Source organism: Dermacentor silvarum, chromosome 1, assembly GCF_013339745.2.
Source record: "Dermacentor silvarum isolate Dsil-2018 chromosome 1, BIME_Dsil_1.4, whole genome shotgun sequence".
Taxonomy (NCBI): domain Eukaryota; kingdom Metazoa; phylum Arthropoda; class Arachnida; order Ixodida; family Ixodidae; genus Dermacentor; species Dermacentor silvarum.
In genome coordinates this window covers 94,647,559-94,667,397 of record NC_051154.1, presented here as the reverse complement: position 1 = coordinate 94,667,397, position 19,839 = coordinate 94,647,559, and the positions used below count along the sequence as shown (strand labels likewise).

The 19,839-nt window shown below is 45.3% G+C and overlaps 1 protein-coding gene across 1 annotated transcript in view; it reads left to right on the top strand.

The window, feature by feature from the left end:
- The window catches only part of LOC119432764 (nuclear hormone receptor FTZ-F1 beta-like), a 143,485-nt gene extending 123,913 nt beyond the window's left edge, over positions 1-19,572 (top strand). The window contains exon 12 of the mRNA XM_037699924.2: positions 11,021-19,572. Coding sequence (XP_037555852.1) covers positions 11,021-11,310 — 290 coding nt within the window. The 3' untranslated portion in view covers positions 11,311-19,572. The remainder of the gene's footprint in view (positions 1-11,020) is intronic.
- The last annotated feature ends 267 nt before the right edge of the window (positions 19,573-19,839 follow it).

The following is a 19,839-nucleotide window of genomic DNA, read 5'->3' as shown; positions in this document are numbered from 1 at the left end:
AAATTTGGGGCGAAATCTTTATGTTGTCGGTGGGGAAAATTAGTTATTTCGAGCGGGTCTCCCGCTTCCACTTTGTTATGAAGAGGTCTCAAATAGATTTGCTTCTATAGAGTAACGGCAGGGAATAGAAAAACTTCGTTATATCCAGGAATTCGTTATATGGAGGTTCGTTATTGACGTACCGGGCCCTCTGGACAACCTTGAGCTGAGCGATGAGCTCTGTGCTTCTGAGTGAAAAAACATTTTTTTTTTTTTTTTTTTAATTTTGTTTCACTACGCTGAATTTGGCCAGAGGGCGCTGCAACTACCAAAGGTCCGCTCCGCTACGCTATACGCATAACTAAAACGTGAAAATCGCCCGCCGCTCCGCTCAGGCGCGGATCCAGGGGGGATGTCCGGATGACCTGACCCCCCCCCCCCCCCTCAGATTTCTGCATCGCCCCCTCACTGACAGGGGGATGGCCCTGTCGCAAAAAAAAAAAAATATGTCCACCAGCATTCTTCAAAAGTATTTTTCGCGAGTACCAGTGGTATCAGCCATGTAGAAGTAAAGCTAGCTCGCTCAAAAGCTTAGTTGTATTCCGTAGGAATGTGGTGTCGGGAAGTTGCCGTAGTTATTTTTTCTCATGAACACCTTGGACCTCCTGGCGCCTGCCGTGCCTTACTCGTCCCGTCGGTGGCGTCCCGTCGGTGGCGTCGAATGAACAAGGGGACGTCCCTTTTGCCAACCACGCCAAGGTCCGCTCGAGCGCCTTCGCGCCTGATTAACTTAGTTTCCCCTTGGGGTGTCAACGGTTGCCTCATTGGCTGTCATCGGTTCCGCGACCAACCCGTTTAATGAAAGAGATCTCTCTCGCTGAAGTGTTCATATATAAATAATAACAACTAACAGCTAAACTAAGAACAACGCATATGCAACTTTTCTTTAACTGTAGCACTCATTGTGATCACAGTTACACGTTGACAATATCCAGTACGAGCACAGTGCAGTTCGTACGCTACAAGTTTTTCATTGTAACTTCGCAGTTTTATTGTCCTACATTAAGCGTAGGAGGCTCAAGCCCGCCGGATCCGTTTATCTGAGTGGGCGTTCTCGCGGAGCGGGGCGAAGCCTAGAGCCGCGGCTGCGAAGTGGGGGAGCGTGACGTCAGCGGTCAACGCCAGTGCGCGGGCTTAGGATGGCGTCGCGTGGTTAGAGAAACGGGAGCAGATGCGCGCCTTGTGTAAAAGGATGACGTCGCGTGGGAAACAAAACATGAAGACGCTGGCTCGCGCTCTCGGCTACTACGCCACATCGTTATTCTTGTAGGTGGCGTACGTCGTGAGTCTTCATACGCGGTAATTCGCATATCGTAAACAACCAGCGTAGTGGTTGCTGCGTTGGAGCGGAGCGTTACGCCCGTATTCAAGAACGTTCCTCTAGTCAACACACCACCACGACTCAAGAGAGAAGATGGCACCGCCATCCCTCCACAGAAGTGGTCACTGAGCTTCATGATCATTCACGGGAATTCTTGAGACTTGTCACGTCTTTATCAGTCGAGAAGCGGCGCTGTGCTCAACAAGGTAGATCGAGAGGAGTAAAAGCTTCGAGTCGAGGGCTGTTTGAGAATACGGGAGGGAGTTAGTCCTCCAAAGCAAACGAAGGTGTCCCAACAGAACTCCAAAGACGGACCCGTGCTTACGCATTTATAACAAACCTGCAAAAGATCATCCCAAATTTTATTTTAAGAAACAATACAGGCTAGATATAGCAGGTGTTCAAAATTAGGCTTTATGGCTTTCTTAAAATTATGCACTGGGAGGCACATGCAGACCACCTGCGCAAATCAGATATGTGGCCAGGCGGACTTAAAGTGAGATGATAATTATCGCTGTCAGCAGCGCAATTAACCAAAATTGAATAATTAACTTTTTATTGACTGCAGTAAGTGTGTATGTTTGTATTCAAAAGTTAGAGGCAGTCGTGTTTCTACACAGTTTCACTTGAAAGAATTCTTCTAGCGTGTCTTTGTTCCGAGATATCCAACTCCAAATTTTAATTGTCGTTCGCATGATTACGCATGCAAGAGAGTGAGGATTGGCACAATAAGCTCCTCCCTGATGTGACGCGGCTGTTGCGTGCGGCGTTTAGTCTGACAACGGGGCGGAGGCATTGGCAAAGATAATAACTGTCCACCTTCCCCTCACGGCTGGCGAAATGAAAAAAAAAATCTAAGAACCTGTAACCGCTGTCGTAACACGCGACCGCGCAGCCGGTAAAGATGGCGGCAGCTGCCATGCCGAGATAATGGCGCGAGCGGAGAAGCCGGAGGGCAGTGCGCGTGCGTAATGGTGACTAGACGACCGGGCATGGTCCTTGTCTGGCCTACGCAAATAAAGAGACTGCTGATTTCCAAGTATTGTAAGTTTTATTGAAATCAAGAGCAACAACTGCACCATCAACAGCAGAAACCTTTTTAGCTATGCTAACGAATATTTCATACTGCCGCTTTAAGTTTGGTGTTGTCATGCACAAATCTCATGACAACATTCCACCCATCAAGATGTCAATGCCCTAAAAATGTCCAAAATGCCTCCCTTCCACAGCAACGCAAGGCATAAACCTTGGAGTCGGAGATCTCGGAGCACGGACACGCTAGAATAATTCTTCCGACTGATACTGTTTAGAAACACGACTGTCTCTAAGTTTTCAATACAAACATACCCACTTACTGCAGTCAACCAAAAATAATTGTTCAATTTTAGTTAATTGGGCTTCTCACAGCGATAATTATCATCTCACTTTGTGCCCCCTTAGCCACATAACTTATTTGCACAGGTGGTCTTCGCGTGCCTCCCAGTGCCTAATTTTAAGAAAACCATAAAGCTTAGTTTTGAACACCTTGTATTATCAGGCGCAGCCGCCAAGCACATGGTTGTATTGGGTAACGTCCTTTTCCTATAAGCTCGGAGAAACCGATACCTGGCTTCGCTACAGGTCTTCCTCTTTCTGGGGTTTTACGTGCCAAAACCAATTCTGATTATGAGGCACGCCGTAGTGGAAGGCTCCGGATTAATTTTGACCACCTGGGGTTCTTTAACCTGCACTACAACGAAAGAACACGGACGTTTTTGCATTTCGCCTCCATCGAAATACGGCCACCGCGGCCGGGATTTGATCCCGCGATCGCTTGCTCAACGCCTGAGCTGACTGAGCCACCACGGAGGGCTACAGGTGTTGCTCTAGCCGTATAAAACGCGGGTTTATCGTGAGCAAAAACGGTAAATTTCGGTAAATAAGAAAGCCTACTATCATCATCATCATCATTGACAGAAGCTGACCCCCCCCCCCCCGCTCAGAAAAAACCTGGATCCGCCCCTGTCTCCGCTGTGGCTTAGCGGGGCAACTCTGAGCGGAGCGGACCGTAAAGACGCTCAACTAAACCACTCTGATGTCCCGCGCTCTCCGAACGCGCGAGCAACACCGCGAGCGTTCGTTCTTTCATGCGAGAGACGACGATCGTCGATTGAAAACCCGGCGCGTACCGGCGGCGGTCCGGTTGTGATAGCTCCGTGACGTCACCCTCGTCGCTTTCGATTGGTTCTTCATCTCGCGGCACGTGGTATTTGCCGCAGAAACGGGTCTCGAACCCATTTCGCGTGGCACGCCACAAAACCCCCGATTCCTGCCGCTTTTGCCGCGCGCTGCATGACGCGTTGTCGCGCATTTTTACCGCTAGCATGGCCGTACCCTTAGGCCGCTCCCTAAGTTTTGTTTTCTGCTGTTATCGGGAAGCGAGCGTTTGCCGACGTGGGCAGTTCGTTGGCCAGACTGGGCCTCCGCTGCAGCATGAAGGGGCTTCTCCTAAGCTTTTGCTCTATGGCGGTGTCGGAGCAATGCCAGTCGGAGGCGCCGCCGCGTTCAAAGTTTATAGAACGTTGGCCGCGTTAAGGTACGTCCACACTAGCGACAAAAACGCGCGCGGCAACGGTGCTGTCGCGCGCGGCAAGACTCACGAAAAGCGGCAGCAACGCGCGGCAAACGCGCGATTGGGTGCGAGACCCATTTTTTCGCGGCAGCTGCAAAACGAGCACCAAAAACGAGCCGCGCTGTTGTGGCGCGACCTGTCGTATAAGCAAAGAATCATAATGTATGGGCTCAGAGATCGAACAGTGACACGCACGCCGTAAAATCTCAGAGGCCATTTCCAGTCGAGGGGGCTGTTTTTGTTAAGCCTTCCCACACCGCCACCGAGACGTCGACGAAGAATTCGCCTCACAATAGAGGCGTTTTTGGAAACCATTCGCGGATATGCGTGCCTCTATGACAAATCGAACGTCAATTTTAGGGACAAGGAGCTGCGTGCCAACCGCTGGCACATGCGGGAAAGCAGAGTGTGCGCCTGGCTCTCAGTGTCCCTGTACCGCCATATAGGGCGCACCCAAAACTTTCTCGTCCGCTTTCTGGCACGTAGACGTCGCACAAGTAAAGAACAAATAAGTATTATAGTGTTCACAGTCACGAGTACCTCCTCGTCCGTATCCGACTTGGCTGAGCGTGGCCGGCAGGGGCGCGAAGAAACACACTTCCAATGGAACACGAAATCGGCAGAACGGAGAGCGCGTTGTCACGAGAAGTATCGAATGGAACGAGACAACGCGGCACTCCACGCGCCGTTGCCGTGTGCCGCAAAACGCGAGTGTGGACTTGCCCGCGCGAGTCTGCCGCGCGGGCGCTTGCCACGTGCGGCGTGTCGCGTGCGTTTTTGTCGCTAGTGTGGACGTACCTTCATTCGGCGCGCTGCTGAGAGCATTGTCGGTCCGCGGTATGTTCGAATTAACCGTCGCAAATGTTTTCGCGTTCGAATTACCGAGCGTTTTCACCCATTGAAATACACATAACTTTGATGGGACCTGAGCGTCAGTTCGAATTAAGCGTGTTCGAATTAACGACATTCGACTGTATAACAATATTCAAGTGCCACAAATTTTTCATTGTTATAACCGATAATTGTTCTAATGCATGTAAAAAATCAAAATAGGGGGATGGTAAAGCTGTTGTGAGAAAACTATAATGGAAGGCAGGCCAGTGCCCCTCCCCACCAGCTTCTTCCATCTGGCTGCTAATTGTGTTTACTCGTTTAACTGTAACTCTGCTTCCTGCGTGCTCCAATAGTGTGTAACATGCCGCGGCTGTCGGCATTCAAGAATGGCACTGCTATAACAACTGCAAAACGGAGTCACAGGCGGCAAGTGACATACAGTCTCCACCGAGGCATCGCTTTCGTGGCCCCAAAAGGGGCTTTTCAAAAAGAGCGAAAAGCTGGCCGCGGCAGCCTCTCAGCTTGAGAAATTCGGAGGAAACGCTGGGGCGAGATCGCCACAAGCATCGGGCTTGCACGAGAAAACCCCATGTCCGTCAGCTTTGCTTGCTAACGCGAAGACATCCTTCTCTCATGAAGGTCCCTTGCGAAAACGAAGCCCCTGAGGGACTGAATCATCTGCAGGGCCTCCTGTGAAGACAACGTTAAAGCAGCCCACCCTACCGCGTCATCGCTGCTGCCGTCACTATTAGATGCAAGCACGTTCGTGATGATTGCCTCATCGGTTAGAAGCACTTCATTTCCAAATCTATAGCAATGCACTTTCTATTCACTGACAACGTCGTGCTTTGCCGAGTACCAGCGGGAGTATCAGCCATCTTCCGTTTCAGTGGCGAGTCAAACGAGCGGTGTCACACGGCGCATTTTTATCGCAATCAAATGTGCGCCGTTAAACACCCGTAGTAATTCGTCGGCAGAACTGTGCAGTTTGAGCGGCCCGAAAGCAACAGCCGCCATCGTGGCCAACGCTATCAGCGCAGTTGGCGGAGTCCATTTGTGTTTCGGAGGGTGGTGCAGCGTAAAGCTAAGGGCGCAGCCAATTCATGTTCGGTGCGGTGGAAGGGCGACGGGAGAGAGGTGCGCGAGGCTGGCGATGTGGAGAAGGCTGAAAAACGAGAATTTATTTTTTTCTTTTCAAGGATTTTGCATTCTATTCTCTTTCAGCACGGACACCCAGTAGCCAGACTTCATCGTTATAACTGATAATGCGGCATGGGGCATTGTAGTAAGCGCGGTTATTTCACCATAGAAAACTTACAAAAGTTCACGGTGCAGCAGCTTCTCATTATTATAACCGATATATTGTTAAAAGCGGTATCGTTATAAGTGGGTTCAACTTTAGTAGGTTTCGAATCAAATATAAATTCAAAGCAAGAAAAAAAAGTTGAATATCGAATATCCGAAAATTTCACAAAAAGTTGATTGCTTACAAATTTTGTGTAAGAGAACACAGTGCTGCACATGCAGCACTCCCGTACGTCTACTCGCATAGGAATTGACCTTTTGCAAAATAGTTGTGCGCATGCGCAATAAAACGGCTCGCTAGGCTCGCTAGGCCCTCTACTTGGATGGAAAACAAACCACTTCCCGCCGGCCGGGCAGGCTTGAATACTAAGAGGCGACTGATGTGGCTGCGTTTTCAGCAATGCCAACTCATTGTGTTGCTTACGGCTGCACGAATTACTTTTATGGCAAAAATAAGGTTAGTTTTTTTAGATTTCCGAGCAAGAATAAGGTGGCCAGGAGAGCAGCATGGATTGCGGCTATCAGACGCCTGAATCCCGACAGTTCGGCATGGGAACCGAAAGAACACTGTCGCATTTGCAGCGCGCATTTCATCGCAAGTTTCTTTTTTTTTTTTTCATTTTATTCTCGTTAACACCATTTGTCATAGATGACAACGTCCTTCTTCCATCCTAGGCCGGCCGTCTAACTTCGTGAAGCTCCCTGATTACGTTCCGACGGTCTTCACGTACTATGTACATGCGTACTCCTGGTGACGCTGTTGTGTGACGACACGGCCGCTGGTTGAAACGGCAGCATATCGAGTATCGAGTTTAAGTGCGCTGTTCACCTAGTTTGTTGTTGTTGCACATGTACACAGAACTCGCGGGTTCGCGCGCAGTTTTCCGTGATGCTTTTCATGGGTGCGCACAGCAACAGCAGATGATTTCTGCGTGGGGCACGACGCTTACTCAAACTGAGTGACACGGCCAGAAATACCGATATCAGACGGGCTCTTTCAATCGCGATCAACAGTGGTCGCCGTTACGCGGTTTAAACTGATACGGATTGAGTTTGACGCTAACGTCAGCCAAATCGCGATCTCAGACAGATCACAATGCGCAGATCACGTTCGTCTTGATCCCGAATAAAGCCTGACCGCGATTAAATCTGACCGTGTAGCAGTAGCTAATACTGATCAAACCTAATCCGGATCGGTGTTGATCGCGATTAAAAGTGCCCGTGTGACACCGGTATGACACAAGCATTTTTTATTATTATTTTGGAACTCATTCGCGTCGTGTGAAGCTTTGACGTAAACGCCGCTCTTCATAGATGGTGAGCATGCCGCTCGAACCAGCCCAAAGTGCGAATCGCCTGTTTTCAAGTTCATCATCGCATTGCGAATGTAACCTTCTTCCTTCAAGGCCCAGCCCCGATGCGGCTGGCGAACGTTGTGCATGCTGGAATGCAGGTATCGCCAAACGTCGTCGATTGTCACTTTGCACTGCGAAAAATCGCCTGTCCATTCAATCTCCGAAAAGGAGAACGGGATTGTATCTTTCTCGATCATCGGCAAAGGCGTGCAACAAGAAGCACCACTTTAAATCGATCAGAAAAAAAAAAGGCGCCAGCGAACTATGGCTTCCGCAAGGCAGCACGGCAGCTCAGGCACTGTTTTCCATCCAAATATGTTTCGGCCGCTGCTCGGTAGAGGGTGCGCACTATTTTGAAAAAGGTCAATTTTGCAAGCTATCAGTAGCTTAGGTACCTAGGAATCGAGATGTACAGTATGGTCTACTCATATTAAATTGAACACTAAATTAGTATGCCAGCACTGATTACAGCTCAGCTCATATATGATGGTCTGGCAAATATTTTTTTATCAATGGAATGTTTGTTGAATTGGATCAAGTGCTTCTTTTTCTTTTGGAACTAAAGAAATAGTCCAGTTGTGTTGTCCTGAAAACCAATCGGGTTTTTCAGTTAGGTAGTGGACCATACTGTATATCATGGCAATCTTCTCTTGCTGAGGAAGTGTTGTTTTACAGTTTTTCTCCAGAAAACTGTAGAATTTTTGGATCTTTGAGCTCGGACCGCACATAAAATGTCTCAAAAATGCTTCGCATGTAGTCAACCGCTGTCAGCGCCAATGGTAAAGAACAGGCGTCTTTACACCTGCTGATAGTACATACTTTTGCATGCCTTTCGGTTATTTACATGCACTGCTAGTTGTAAATACTACAAGGTGTCCTTCGCAAGAAGACATGGCCTGTGGATGTTGTCCCAATTTTCTGGTTTGTTGCGTACAAGCTACTCGCAATGTACGAAAAAGCCGCAGTTGTAGCACGGTATGCTTTTATGGACGGAGCAGTTTAAAATGTGTAACTACAGTCAAATGCTGTGTCATGATGGCATAGTATTCGCCGTTTCAACGTCGCGCTATACGTGCGACTAGAGTCAACGACCAATTTTTCGGACATGCCCGATAATTAGAAACCCTTTGCAGCACCGTGACGTACCGCATAGGGTCAACGTATAAGAACGTCTGAAATTTTGGACCCAAGAACCTTTGCCATCCGAATTTCCGGACATTTAGCCATGACTGCAGGTCCGAAACGACATTAATTGAAGCCACCATCGCCGCCATTTTGATTATCGCCACCTCAAACTAGCGCTCCCACGCGCAGATCTGCTGGCAGCCGTAGCCACCACCGTGGCAACACTAGGCCTAGCTACTTGGACGTTCGCTACGAAGCTTCTTGCTGTTCGGTACTGTGTTTTTCATTGAAAAATTGCGCCGCTGTTAGCAATGGCGCCGACTCCGCCTTTGTAACCCTCGCCAACAGCTTCGAAGCTCGTAAAGCACGGCGCGTTGCATAATGCCGGTTCCCGAAAGTCAGCTTTGCCTCAATACAGCATTGTTGCGTGATGAAGCATACCAAGAGTGGGAAGGGGTGATTGTCACGGGACACTGTATGTTTTTCCTAATTCTGCCCGCGTGCACTCGCCATCTCCTGTCACAGTGCGAGCACCGATAGCCTAATAAGTACGTATCAGTCAGTATATGCCTAATAAGGCATATCAGTACGAGCACTGATACGCATGACATAAGTGTACTGGCAGGCATTTAGAGCTTATTTCGGACGTGCCTGTGGCAATGTGAGCCCTTGGAGCAGTAAAAGGTATGCATTCATTTTTTTTTTTTTTTTTTCAGTCTGATCTAAAGCCCCTCAATCCACGCTCCACCACCGCTTTTGCTAAGTAGCGCCAACCTTTCATGTGCGCCGCTGTTCCCTGATTTCTCGCTCAAACCAGTTCCGTTTCTGCTTCCGGGGTTTCCATTTCCGGTTTTTCTACTTCTGGGGATTTCCGGTTCCTGAATTTTCGCTTGTTGCACGCTCGCACCTCTACGCGGCAGTGACGTCGCTTCCGTTAAAAACGGAAGCTGGGACTACGTAAGTTCCGCTTGACGCCAGAAACTGAGGGGGTGAGTGAGGGAGGAGCATGGAGGAGGAGGGTAAGTTGGCGATACTTAACCTGGTTAGTGAAACCGCGTATGGAGGGGCTTTAGTCTGTTTGTGACGGCTTTCACGCATATTTTTTCCGGTGAATTAAGCGTCTCATGTCAAAGTTCTATTACTTCCGCTGCAAGACGTGATTGCTTATCAAGCTCGCAAAGTGAACATACAAACTATATATGCATACTAAACAGCATCGTCCATCTGTTTTGGACGTGTTAATCCACAATAAGCATCATATAAACAGTTTTATTATTATTATCTTTTTTTCTGGTGTATCATTGTATCCCTGCACGCAGGGGTGCAACTCCTGCACCAATCACAGAAAATTGACTGAAATTGCACCACGCTGCGCCAGACAGCTTTGGCATGTGTGCTCCAGCAGTGGCCACGAACAGTGAGCAGATTCGTTCTCCGAAAAAGAGTGCAGCTGTTCACATTCCGCACAACACGCGACAGTACCTCCCACACAGTCTCTCGTAATTTTCGCGTTTATAACACTGGAGTGGCCGGCGCGCGCACGGCCACTCCCGGCTGTTGTCGCTGCTGTCGGAACGGCCAGGGCGGCTGTATTTAGAGTGTACTAGAATACGTTTGAGTGGGCTGAGCAGCGCGGCACTCCCTATCTGATGCGTAAAACAATGAAAAGTAAGCTGAGGACACTGCGAGCGAACTAGATAATAGAGAGGCGCGTGCTGCAGCAGGTTCAGCGGGCGGGCGTCTCTGTCCCCAGGGTCGATGTAACTCAAAACTATTCCAATCTGTTTTTATGTCCATATAACTGCACAAAGAAAATACAGTGCCGGTGACTTGCGCACTGCCACGGAGGAACATGAAGGAGCCGGATATTTGAGGTCAAAGCGCAGCTCTCACCATCTAGTAGCGGCACGGGAAACTTTGCTGCATGCAAAAATTCGCTGTTGTGCGCACGGTATCAGTGCGCTGAACATGACTGCTTCTTGGTTGGATTTTTTTTTTTTTAATCCCCTGTCAGTGCCAAGAAATCTTTAAAGAAGGAAACAGTGGCCAATGGCTGGGCTCCCAGCACCCAACTATGTTTGCCATGGTTATGGTGTAGCTTGCAACCACTGCACCAGATGGACATACACATGTCAGCAGTTCATGCTACCAGTGACCCCACCACCAATTTCTGTGAACTAGGAGGCCTGCTTCGAGCCCCAAGTATCACTGCACTTAGTGCAGGTTTTGAACTGGTTGTACTAAAAGGTGATGCAATTAACGATTTATTGCACACTTGAGAAATTTAAGCCTGATACCTTGATTGAAAGCTAACTAATAAAGCAAGAACAAATTAGAAATATTTTCAGTCAGTACCTCTTTAAAGTCTTTTTGCCAATGAGCCTTGGCTTTGCAAGGTTGCCTGCTGTAGCAGTGATTGTATCCTTGCAGATGCCAGTGGCTTGAAAGAGCCTGAAAAGGTTCGCGCCTGCAAGAAACAAGTGCTGGAGGCCCTGCAGGCATACACCATATCTCACTACCCATCACAGCCATCCAAGTTTGGTGAGCTGCTACTCTGTGTGCCCGAGCTCGAGCGCGCCTGCCAGGTGAGCAAAGAGTCTCTGGCAGCATCGCGGCGCATTGCGTCCTCTGGGGGTGCGTCATCTTCGTCTGCACCTATGGCTGACCCGCAGGCCCCTAGCTTCAACCTTCTCTTTGAACTCTTGCGGGGCGACCACTGAGTGCCACAGCCCACTGGGTGCTCTTCTTTGTGCACCTGTACATAGTGCCCGTTGGTGGATGTGCAGAGACCACGGAAAGTTAGAGCATGGGACAGGCGGACAGTGTTTTTTTACTCCCCCCATGTGATGTGTTGTGCTCTTGTTCTGTGAAAATAGGACATTTCCATGGCAGATGAGGTGACATCTGCCTTCTAGATTTCTTTCATCATTTGATTGTACTGCTGCAAAAGTGGTGTGCCGTGTCCCCCCCCTTGTTGCATTTTACTTTTTCTTGCCCGTTTTCACAGACACTGTCCTGCTATTCTTAGTGCTGGTCGTCTTTCTTAGTCTTTCCCCACTGCTGTGCCCTTCTTTGCTAGCCATTAGCTGCAAATGAAAGTGAAACCTGGGGAAGAGAGAGTGAGGCGTTTTTAATCTTCCTCTGCGAAGGCTTATCCACTCGGTTTAATCATCACTGTTCTCCTTTGTCCTGCCATCACTATTGTGTTTTTGCTTATTCTCTGTCACTTCAAAAGGAAGAGATTCTAGGCAGAGACTACTACACGTTGCATCATTACTGTGCTAGAGAGCCCATATATATATTTTTTTCGTAGCTTATTCTTACTTAATTACTTTTTCAGCAGACTGTTGCAGCTTTTATTTTTTAATTGAAAAGAGCAACCATTTATTTCATGCTTTGGCTCACGATTGATGGATCTTGGGTTTTATCATTTGAAGTGAAGGTAAACTTCAAAGGTGCGTAGCCGGTGGCCACAGTGGACTCGCTTCAATTTACAAATTGTATTGTTGTGCCTTGTTTACTTTAATGCAGTGTCCAAGATTTATCGCTAAATGGCAATGGCAGCTTTCCTTCCTTTCTTTCTCCCCCCCCCCCCCCTTCCGTTTCTTTTTTAAATCAAATCGATTGTGCCAGTGATAGTCAGCATCCATTCTGTTATCGTTATAATGCAACAGTTGTTGTTTTCTCAGGACTACTTTAACACTCGTACAGATATTCTTTTTTTAGTTATTCAAAAGGCAAGAGGATGAGGACGTCGTTCCCTATTGTCATTTCATTTAAAGGTCCCAGTTTACTGGAAGGTTCTCTAGCATTTCTTAGTTAACTGGCTGTGTTAATACAACAGATTTGTATTTTGAGCAGGCATGAACAAGTGCTAGCCATGATGTCTTATAAAGACAGATTAAATATGTATATGCAAGGCAGTCCACCAATAACTCAGCTTTACACTGGGACCTCTCCTTCTGCATGGAGATTAAAAGTTGTATTAGGTTGAATGGATTCTATTCTTACGGAGGCATTTACTTAGTGCATTGATATGTTCATATGGTAGGAAAAAACTATATATGTATTCATGGTACTTTTTTTTCCCCCTTTAATCTTTGGGAGTGCACATCTCATTGGAAATAGCTGAACCCTCTTTGACACATCCTAGTATAACTCTAGTTTACTGGCACTCAACAAAAGAAACTTCTTATTTGTTTTATTTCTGCTTACAATTTTATTAAGTTATATCAAACTGTTTTTGAATGTGCTGTCTTTTGCCATTGTCAAAAGAGTGCTGCAGCATTATTGCTTCTTCACTGATTTAGTTCTCATGACGCAAAGTGCATGGTGAACCAGGCTTTCATATTTTTGCCATTGCTTGCCATATAAAGAATAGTCGACTCAGACAGTGTTGCATTGTATGCACATAAAAGTGAGAAAGGCACTTATGCAAGAGCTTTCTGCTTGTGGGTGTTTCTACATGCTTGCATTTTTTTTTTTTTTTTTCGTTATAGAAAATGCTCATGTATAGGATGCCGTACATCATCAGCTTGTGCCAAAACAAACCCTTAATTCTTATCCTTGCTTCTCTTTTAAGGTTGCACTATGATTACTCATTTCCAGCAAAACTTCATCCTCTCTTGTCTATATTTCTTCAATAATTGCTCATGGCTCTTCCTGCTCTGTTCTGAACTTTGCATGCTGCCGTGACTACATTTCGCTTGACTCTTGAGGCTTGCCACTCTTGTATGAAGGCATGTGCACAAGTTTGAGCATCGCTTACACGACCCATTGGCTAAGCAATATTTGCAGTAGGCAAGGAATGCTCCTGCACATTTGAATTGAATTCAAATGTATCTGCAGGATTCGCTTCTGCTGCTTTACTCATTCTTTTTACCACTTTCCTTCTTTCTTGTTTGCATTGCACAAGAAGCAAGGAGGCTTTTATGTGAATTTATACCCATGATTTCGAAGGTAGCAAAAAGTGGGAGTTCTAGGCACAGCTGTTTCGGTCAGCTCTTTCGTCCACTTTCCCCATGCTCGAAACGGTCTTTTAGGGCAAGATTTACAGCTTGTCGAACTTTCAGTTGCGTCATCGCTTTAAAACTGCTTCTGTTGTTTAATAGTACTCTTGCCTTTACTGTCATGTTTGTGCCTCAGTGTCCATTGGTCGTGTATGTGCTGCATTTTCTGACTCTTTCGGCCTGAAACTTTGCTCCTTCAGTGTCCTCTGTGCCTGTAAAAGCGGTCTCGCACAGCCGCAAGCCAAAACTCCTGCTGTATTTATTGTACATAGAAATGTCCGTAGAGAGGAGTCAGAAGTTAGTCAAGTGCTGCTGCTTGACTCTTAGTGTTTAAAAGTTCAGGTTTTTTTTTTTTTTTTTTTTTTTTTTTTTTAGTTTTGACTGCATTTTTATAAGCCTCGTGTTTAGCTGTACAGCAAAGGTGAGGAGGAATGTAAATTGTTTTTCTTTTCGAGAACAACACTCAATCTATGCAGACACTAAAAGACAATTTCATTATTTGGCATCATCGATCATCCATGTTTTTAAGAGCTATTGTCTCTCACTCCCGTTTTCTTATTCCTTTCTTATGGTCCCAGTTCACAGGAATCATCTAAACACTCATTACTGCATAATGTGCTGTCCTTGTGTTGTTGTCAGGGACCAAAGTGACTGTGAACCAGTTGTTTTGCAATTTCTAATGGTACTTCTCAATGCCACAAGAAGCAACGTCCTTGTCTATGCGGGTTCAGAGTGTTTGTAGCTTTATCTTGAAGAAAATGTGCCTCTGTCTTTTTTCTTGCCGAGTCTAGAGAAAACAGCACATTTACAGCAGTTCCAGACACTCACTCCATTTTCTGCTGAGGAAGAAAGTATCATTCGAAGATTGTCTTCAACAAGAATATTTTGTGCAGGTTTTGAATAGTCAAATTTGGCACTTGAACTTGTTCTTTCTTGGCTGTTGTGAGACATTCTTGATGATGGATGGTGTGGTTTTTCACGCAAGTGCTTCTCCAGAGTGTAGTCTCATAATGTTGCCCTCCAAAGAAGCATCTCTGTGAAGACCATTGCTGTTTGATCATAGCTTTTTACATTATTTTAGACATTGCTTTGGCAACTTTGAGTACCAGGAAGGCACACACTGAACAGAATTTGCAGGAATGCATGTAATAGTTAAGTTCAAATGCAGTATAATCGCACTGGCCACAAAAGAGCTGAGCTATCATGATGCAGAGCATAGAGAAGTCATAGTAAGACCTTATACATTGTTCCACCTTTGGTGCCTCTAGAGCAAGAGTGTTACCAATTTTACATTCCCATGATGTGTAGTTTCATTTAAAATGGAATTGTGCAGCTTTTATACAGGAAATATGGTTTTAGCCTTGTGCGAGATGACATACGCAGAACTCCCAATATTATTAGAACACAGCCACTGCATTGATATATTTATGTGGTAGGTAACCCCCTTTATTTCTGTGCTTAAGGAGAAGGGCACAACATTTAAACTGTGAAAAAAGAAAAGAGAGGAAAGTATGCATTATTCACAGTGCCTCGCAGCCAAAACTTTGTAAATGATTCTGCTATGAGTCACATTTGTCAGACTTTAGCTTGCAGTGCAGTCACTCTTGTAATTTGAAATGTTACGTGTTTACAAGGAAGACTATTTTGTGTGTGTGTGTGCTTGTACTTTAGTGCTTTGTTAAAACAAAACCTTACCGGTGAACTGTGCCAGTGGTGATATAGCTTCCAAGAAGTCCTCTTGAGTGAGTTGCTGACTGTGGATTGCCTCATGTGCTGCCAGACTAAATGCCGTCTTGGGGCGTAATTATTGTTTGTGCATGTTTGCTTGAACGCCATCTTGTGTTTCCATCACCATGTTTTCTACAAGGGCAGCTCGGCTTGTGATCTTTTCAATTGCGAATATGTGTTACATGTCAGTCTCACTGGTACTATACTGCCTTGATGACCTTGGTTGTGGAGTAGCTTGATCAAACATTTTGCTTACAGTGTCTGTCAGCTGTTCTGTGTGTATGTCCTAAAGTGGGATTGATTTTAAAAAAAAAAGAAAAAGCAGCCAGGAGCAATACTGCCTATTGGTTGAGCTGTCTCCTGTGTTTTGCTGTTTCTTAGGATGCAGCTTTTATAGAAGTCGCAGTGTAAATTTGTGTTATTAAGGCAGTTTGCAAAAATTGTTTTTTACAAACAACAGAATGTGTTAACTGCAAGCTGAGAACTAAAAGGTAACTATTTCACCTGTTTGCTGATCTGGGGCCTTGATTCACCGGCACCTGCCAACCAAATGTCAAGTGTGGTGCTCACGAAGTTATGCGTTGCACCTTTGCCACCTTGCCTTGACAGTTTTGCACAGAGGCGTGAGGTCACTGCTGTTGTTGTGCAAAATGAAATGCGCTGTTCCCTTGTAATTGCTTAACTATACAAATTGCCTCTTATCTAAGTAAAACCTCATTAACACGTACCCGCTTAAAACATACTGTTGAGGCTTGCGACCTTCTGTACCCACTCTCCTCCATAGAGCCTAATGTATAGGCTGACCACTTAAGCCATAGTAGCTTGTCGTATGCCTACCAGTTAGTGCATACCAAGATCACTTTTTGTCATGTAGAGGCTAATTTCACTGCTTAGATTCCCAGTATGGCTGACGCCATGTTATGCCACAGAGTATCTTCCTCTTTTTGAAAAGTGCAGAGACCAGTCTTCCAATGGTTCCGGCTTCAAAAAAGTGATGCATATACAGATAAGCATTGGAAATGCATGGAGGCATGGTGGCAGCCTGAGCAAAGAGCATAACCACCGACGAGCGTGCCTTTATGATCTATCGCGATAAGAATCTTCACTTATCTGCTTGGCAGCGCATGTGGCATAGTGCATAGTGCCATTGGAAGTGTACTGCATGTTTTTAATAGACAATAACACAGACGCGCCGCTGTTCTCTGCCTTGTTGGCACGACAAACCACATGCCAAGCTCTTGCACTGTGTGCTCAGCCAGGAACGACGCGGGCAGGAATACAATTCACTGCACAGATGCTCACATGAAACGCAGCTGTAGTGTTCTGGCAAACACATGTGTGCAAAACTCGTCCCGGCAGGACGGCTTGCGCTTGGTAGGCAGTGCGCTGCACACAAATTGCACAGGATAATTGGCACCATGAGGCAGCGGGTACCATGCTTGGAAGAAGCGGCATCAGTTCACACTCGGTAGAATGTTGTACAAACGCGCACGCGCACATCGAGGAAAGCTCGACGAGCCAATACACCGTCCACTCTGCCGCTTTGCTTCCTACTGTAGTTTCAATGCTGCTTCATATCACCTTTCTTCTATCATGCCATTGTGCAAAAGAGCCAGAATTGCTTTTGACCACTTAGGAAAAAGAAAGTAAAGATAGATAGATAGACAGAAACCTTATAGTTGGTATTTTCGCATATACTGTGGTGTCGCATTTCTTTTTTTGTTGGTGGCAGCACATGTAAAGAGAGACAAATTTACACTTGCTGTTTAGTGCATACTACCATTTTCTGCATAATTGCTCCATGTTCTCGCTAGGTATGTATTAAGGAGGTTCCACTGATAGGACACAAATCTGGGCATTCAAATGATAAAATAAAGTCACTGCACTACTAGCCCTTATTAAAAATATTTAGGGCAATTATACTGACACCTTATATAATTAATTCTGCTGTTATTAGTAGTGGTAGTAGTAATTAATGCTTACTACTACACACTTCATAATCTTAAGATGAAGTATTGGAAGGCCTGATGAGGCTGTGCTCTTATTGGATTAAGAGCTTTCTGTATTATTAGATGTGTTTACTAATTTGACTTGCGTAAGAATACAGGCAGCCATGTCTGCTCTGCAGTTTGACTTTTGGCTCTGTGCAAAGTTACTGGAGAAGGCTTGGTGCAGGTGCAAGACAATGCCTTATTTGCCACAACGTGGAGCTGTGAAGAAACCATACTGGCCTAAGTAACAGCATTACAATTGTGGTAGTCGAACTTGTTTGGTCCCGTTGCAATCGAGCATAGGTAGGTGGAACACAACTGCAGAAGAGTGCAACTTTTTTTTTTTTTTCTTTTTTTAATGTGTGTGCATGAAATGAGACCAGTGACAAAATAGCAATGACCCGGTGGAATTTTTGCTGTTTCTGAATATTTTTATTACTCTTACTGCTTGTAAGCCTTTCAAGTGTGCATCATATATAGTCTTGAAAGCCCCGATTTGCAAAGAGACTTGTTACTGTGAAATGCAAGGCCTGCAAATTGTGAATTGGTCTGAAGAGCCAATTATTCTTTTGTTTTTAGGCATCTTTTGCTAAAATTGTTTTTGTTGATTTTTTGTTTGTTTAGATTTCTTTTTTAATAAGTGGAGCTGCTACCTTCAATGTCATGACCCTTTGCTTTCATGATAACAAATCATGAAAGCAAATAACAAATGTTATTGGATTTTATGTAAAGGCATTGGTTCTAAGGCACTGGCTGAACACAGAAACATTTAATAGATTGAGCAGTCATCACATTCATATTAGAGCAGATCACATTCATATTAGAGCAGATGCCACAGTGACATGCTACAGTACGGTGCTAGGGAATTGTGTGAAATGTGGTGCCACGTATGTGTTATTATTCCTCTCCCTCCCCAGTCTTTTTCATTGTTTATCTATGTAAGTGCTGCGTGTTCATTCCGAAGATGTTTAATGAAGTGCGCGGTTGACCCATTTATTGTGATATGCCTTTAGGTTATATTATTTCTTTGTTCAGTGGGGTGTAATTGCTGGCTGTTTACTTTTCTAACTTATTGCCTCTCTATATGTCTGATGTTAAATTTGTGCAGAGTCTTTTTCTGGCCCAGTGTGCATCTAGAAAGAAACGAACACAATCCCATTGTTGTCACTTGGAACTGTGAATCTCAGTGGCTGTTTCTTTTTTTTAATAAGTCTTATTATTGTCACGTCCTTTGCGTAAGAAGCACATGTGCTGACACTTTTGAAGTAGCAAGTGTAAGCTGTTTGGATAGTGCAAGAAAAATGCACTAGCATTGATGGGCTCTAATGAGGATATGCAGAAAGTAGCACCATTGTTTCTAACTTTCTACTATGGCAGTAGTTTTTAAAGAATGCCCATTTCTGCCTACACAGCTATTCTCTCCCCCTCCCCTCCAGAACTTCAATAGACGTGCAAGCTTGCATTTTGTGCATGTGTAGAAAGCAGCTCTTGTTTTGTGAGCACAGTTTCGAGATTCTAATAGGAATAATGCGATGGCCTCCAGTGCTGGTGCACAAATTATTTTTAGATACCGGTGAATTAGTATTGAGCTATGCACTTTTATACCCAATGTAGCCTTGTCTTTTTTGGGACATTTTGCAGGTGCATTTGCTGAGTTTTGCTTGGCACAGTATTTCTGATAAAAAGAAAAGATTTTGGAAATTGGTGCATTGCCAAATGGAGCATTTCCAATATATTTTTGTGTGCACCTTCAGCATGCTCTTGCTGAAATGATGCGTACACACAGTGCATTTCATTTTGATGAGGCACCTTTTTGCATATCCTCTGTCCTTCATCTCCCTTTTCTTTTTTGCCTAGTTTGCAAATCTTTGTGTGTGGTTGTGGTGCACTATGCAGCTTATTCCCCCATTCTTCCTTCTGTGCACAAGTGCATGCAAATGAGGAGTGCGTATCAGAAATCAAAAATCCTCTCGCACACTCTGTATCCCGTCCTGCCATTCTTGACCAGCCCTGTTGTTTTCTTCATATCATTGAAACATCCCTTCGTCTTTTTAATCTGTATATATGAATGACATACCGCTGAGCCTGTGTTTTTATAACAATGGTAACAGCGTGGGGAGAGAGAGAGAGAGTGAAAAAAAAATGAAGCAAAAGAATTTAGAAACTGTGTGCCTTTGGCACACTTATTTTCTGGACTTTTTTATAGTTTGTATACTGTGGGGCCTAACCCAATTTAATAAAGATTTGCTTTGCAGTGGCTTGTTTCTTTTTCAGTACACCAGGGCTGCTGTTCACATAATTAAGCACAATCTGCTAGCCGCTCTCACTGCTTCCAAATGCTGCTTTTTACATGTGGTGACATGGAGATGTCAGAACTATGCGAATACATTCTGCCATGAAATCTTACAGGCAAAAATCTGATCGCTTAAATTGCAGGCATGCAGCTGCAGTTATGATAATGAACAGAAAATAGGAACTTCCTGAAACAAATTATACTCTTTGGTAACTGCATGATGTGACA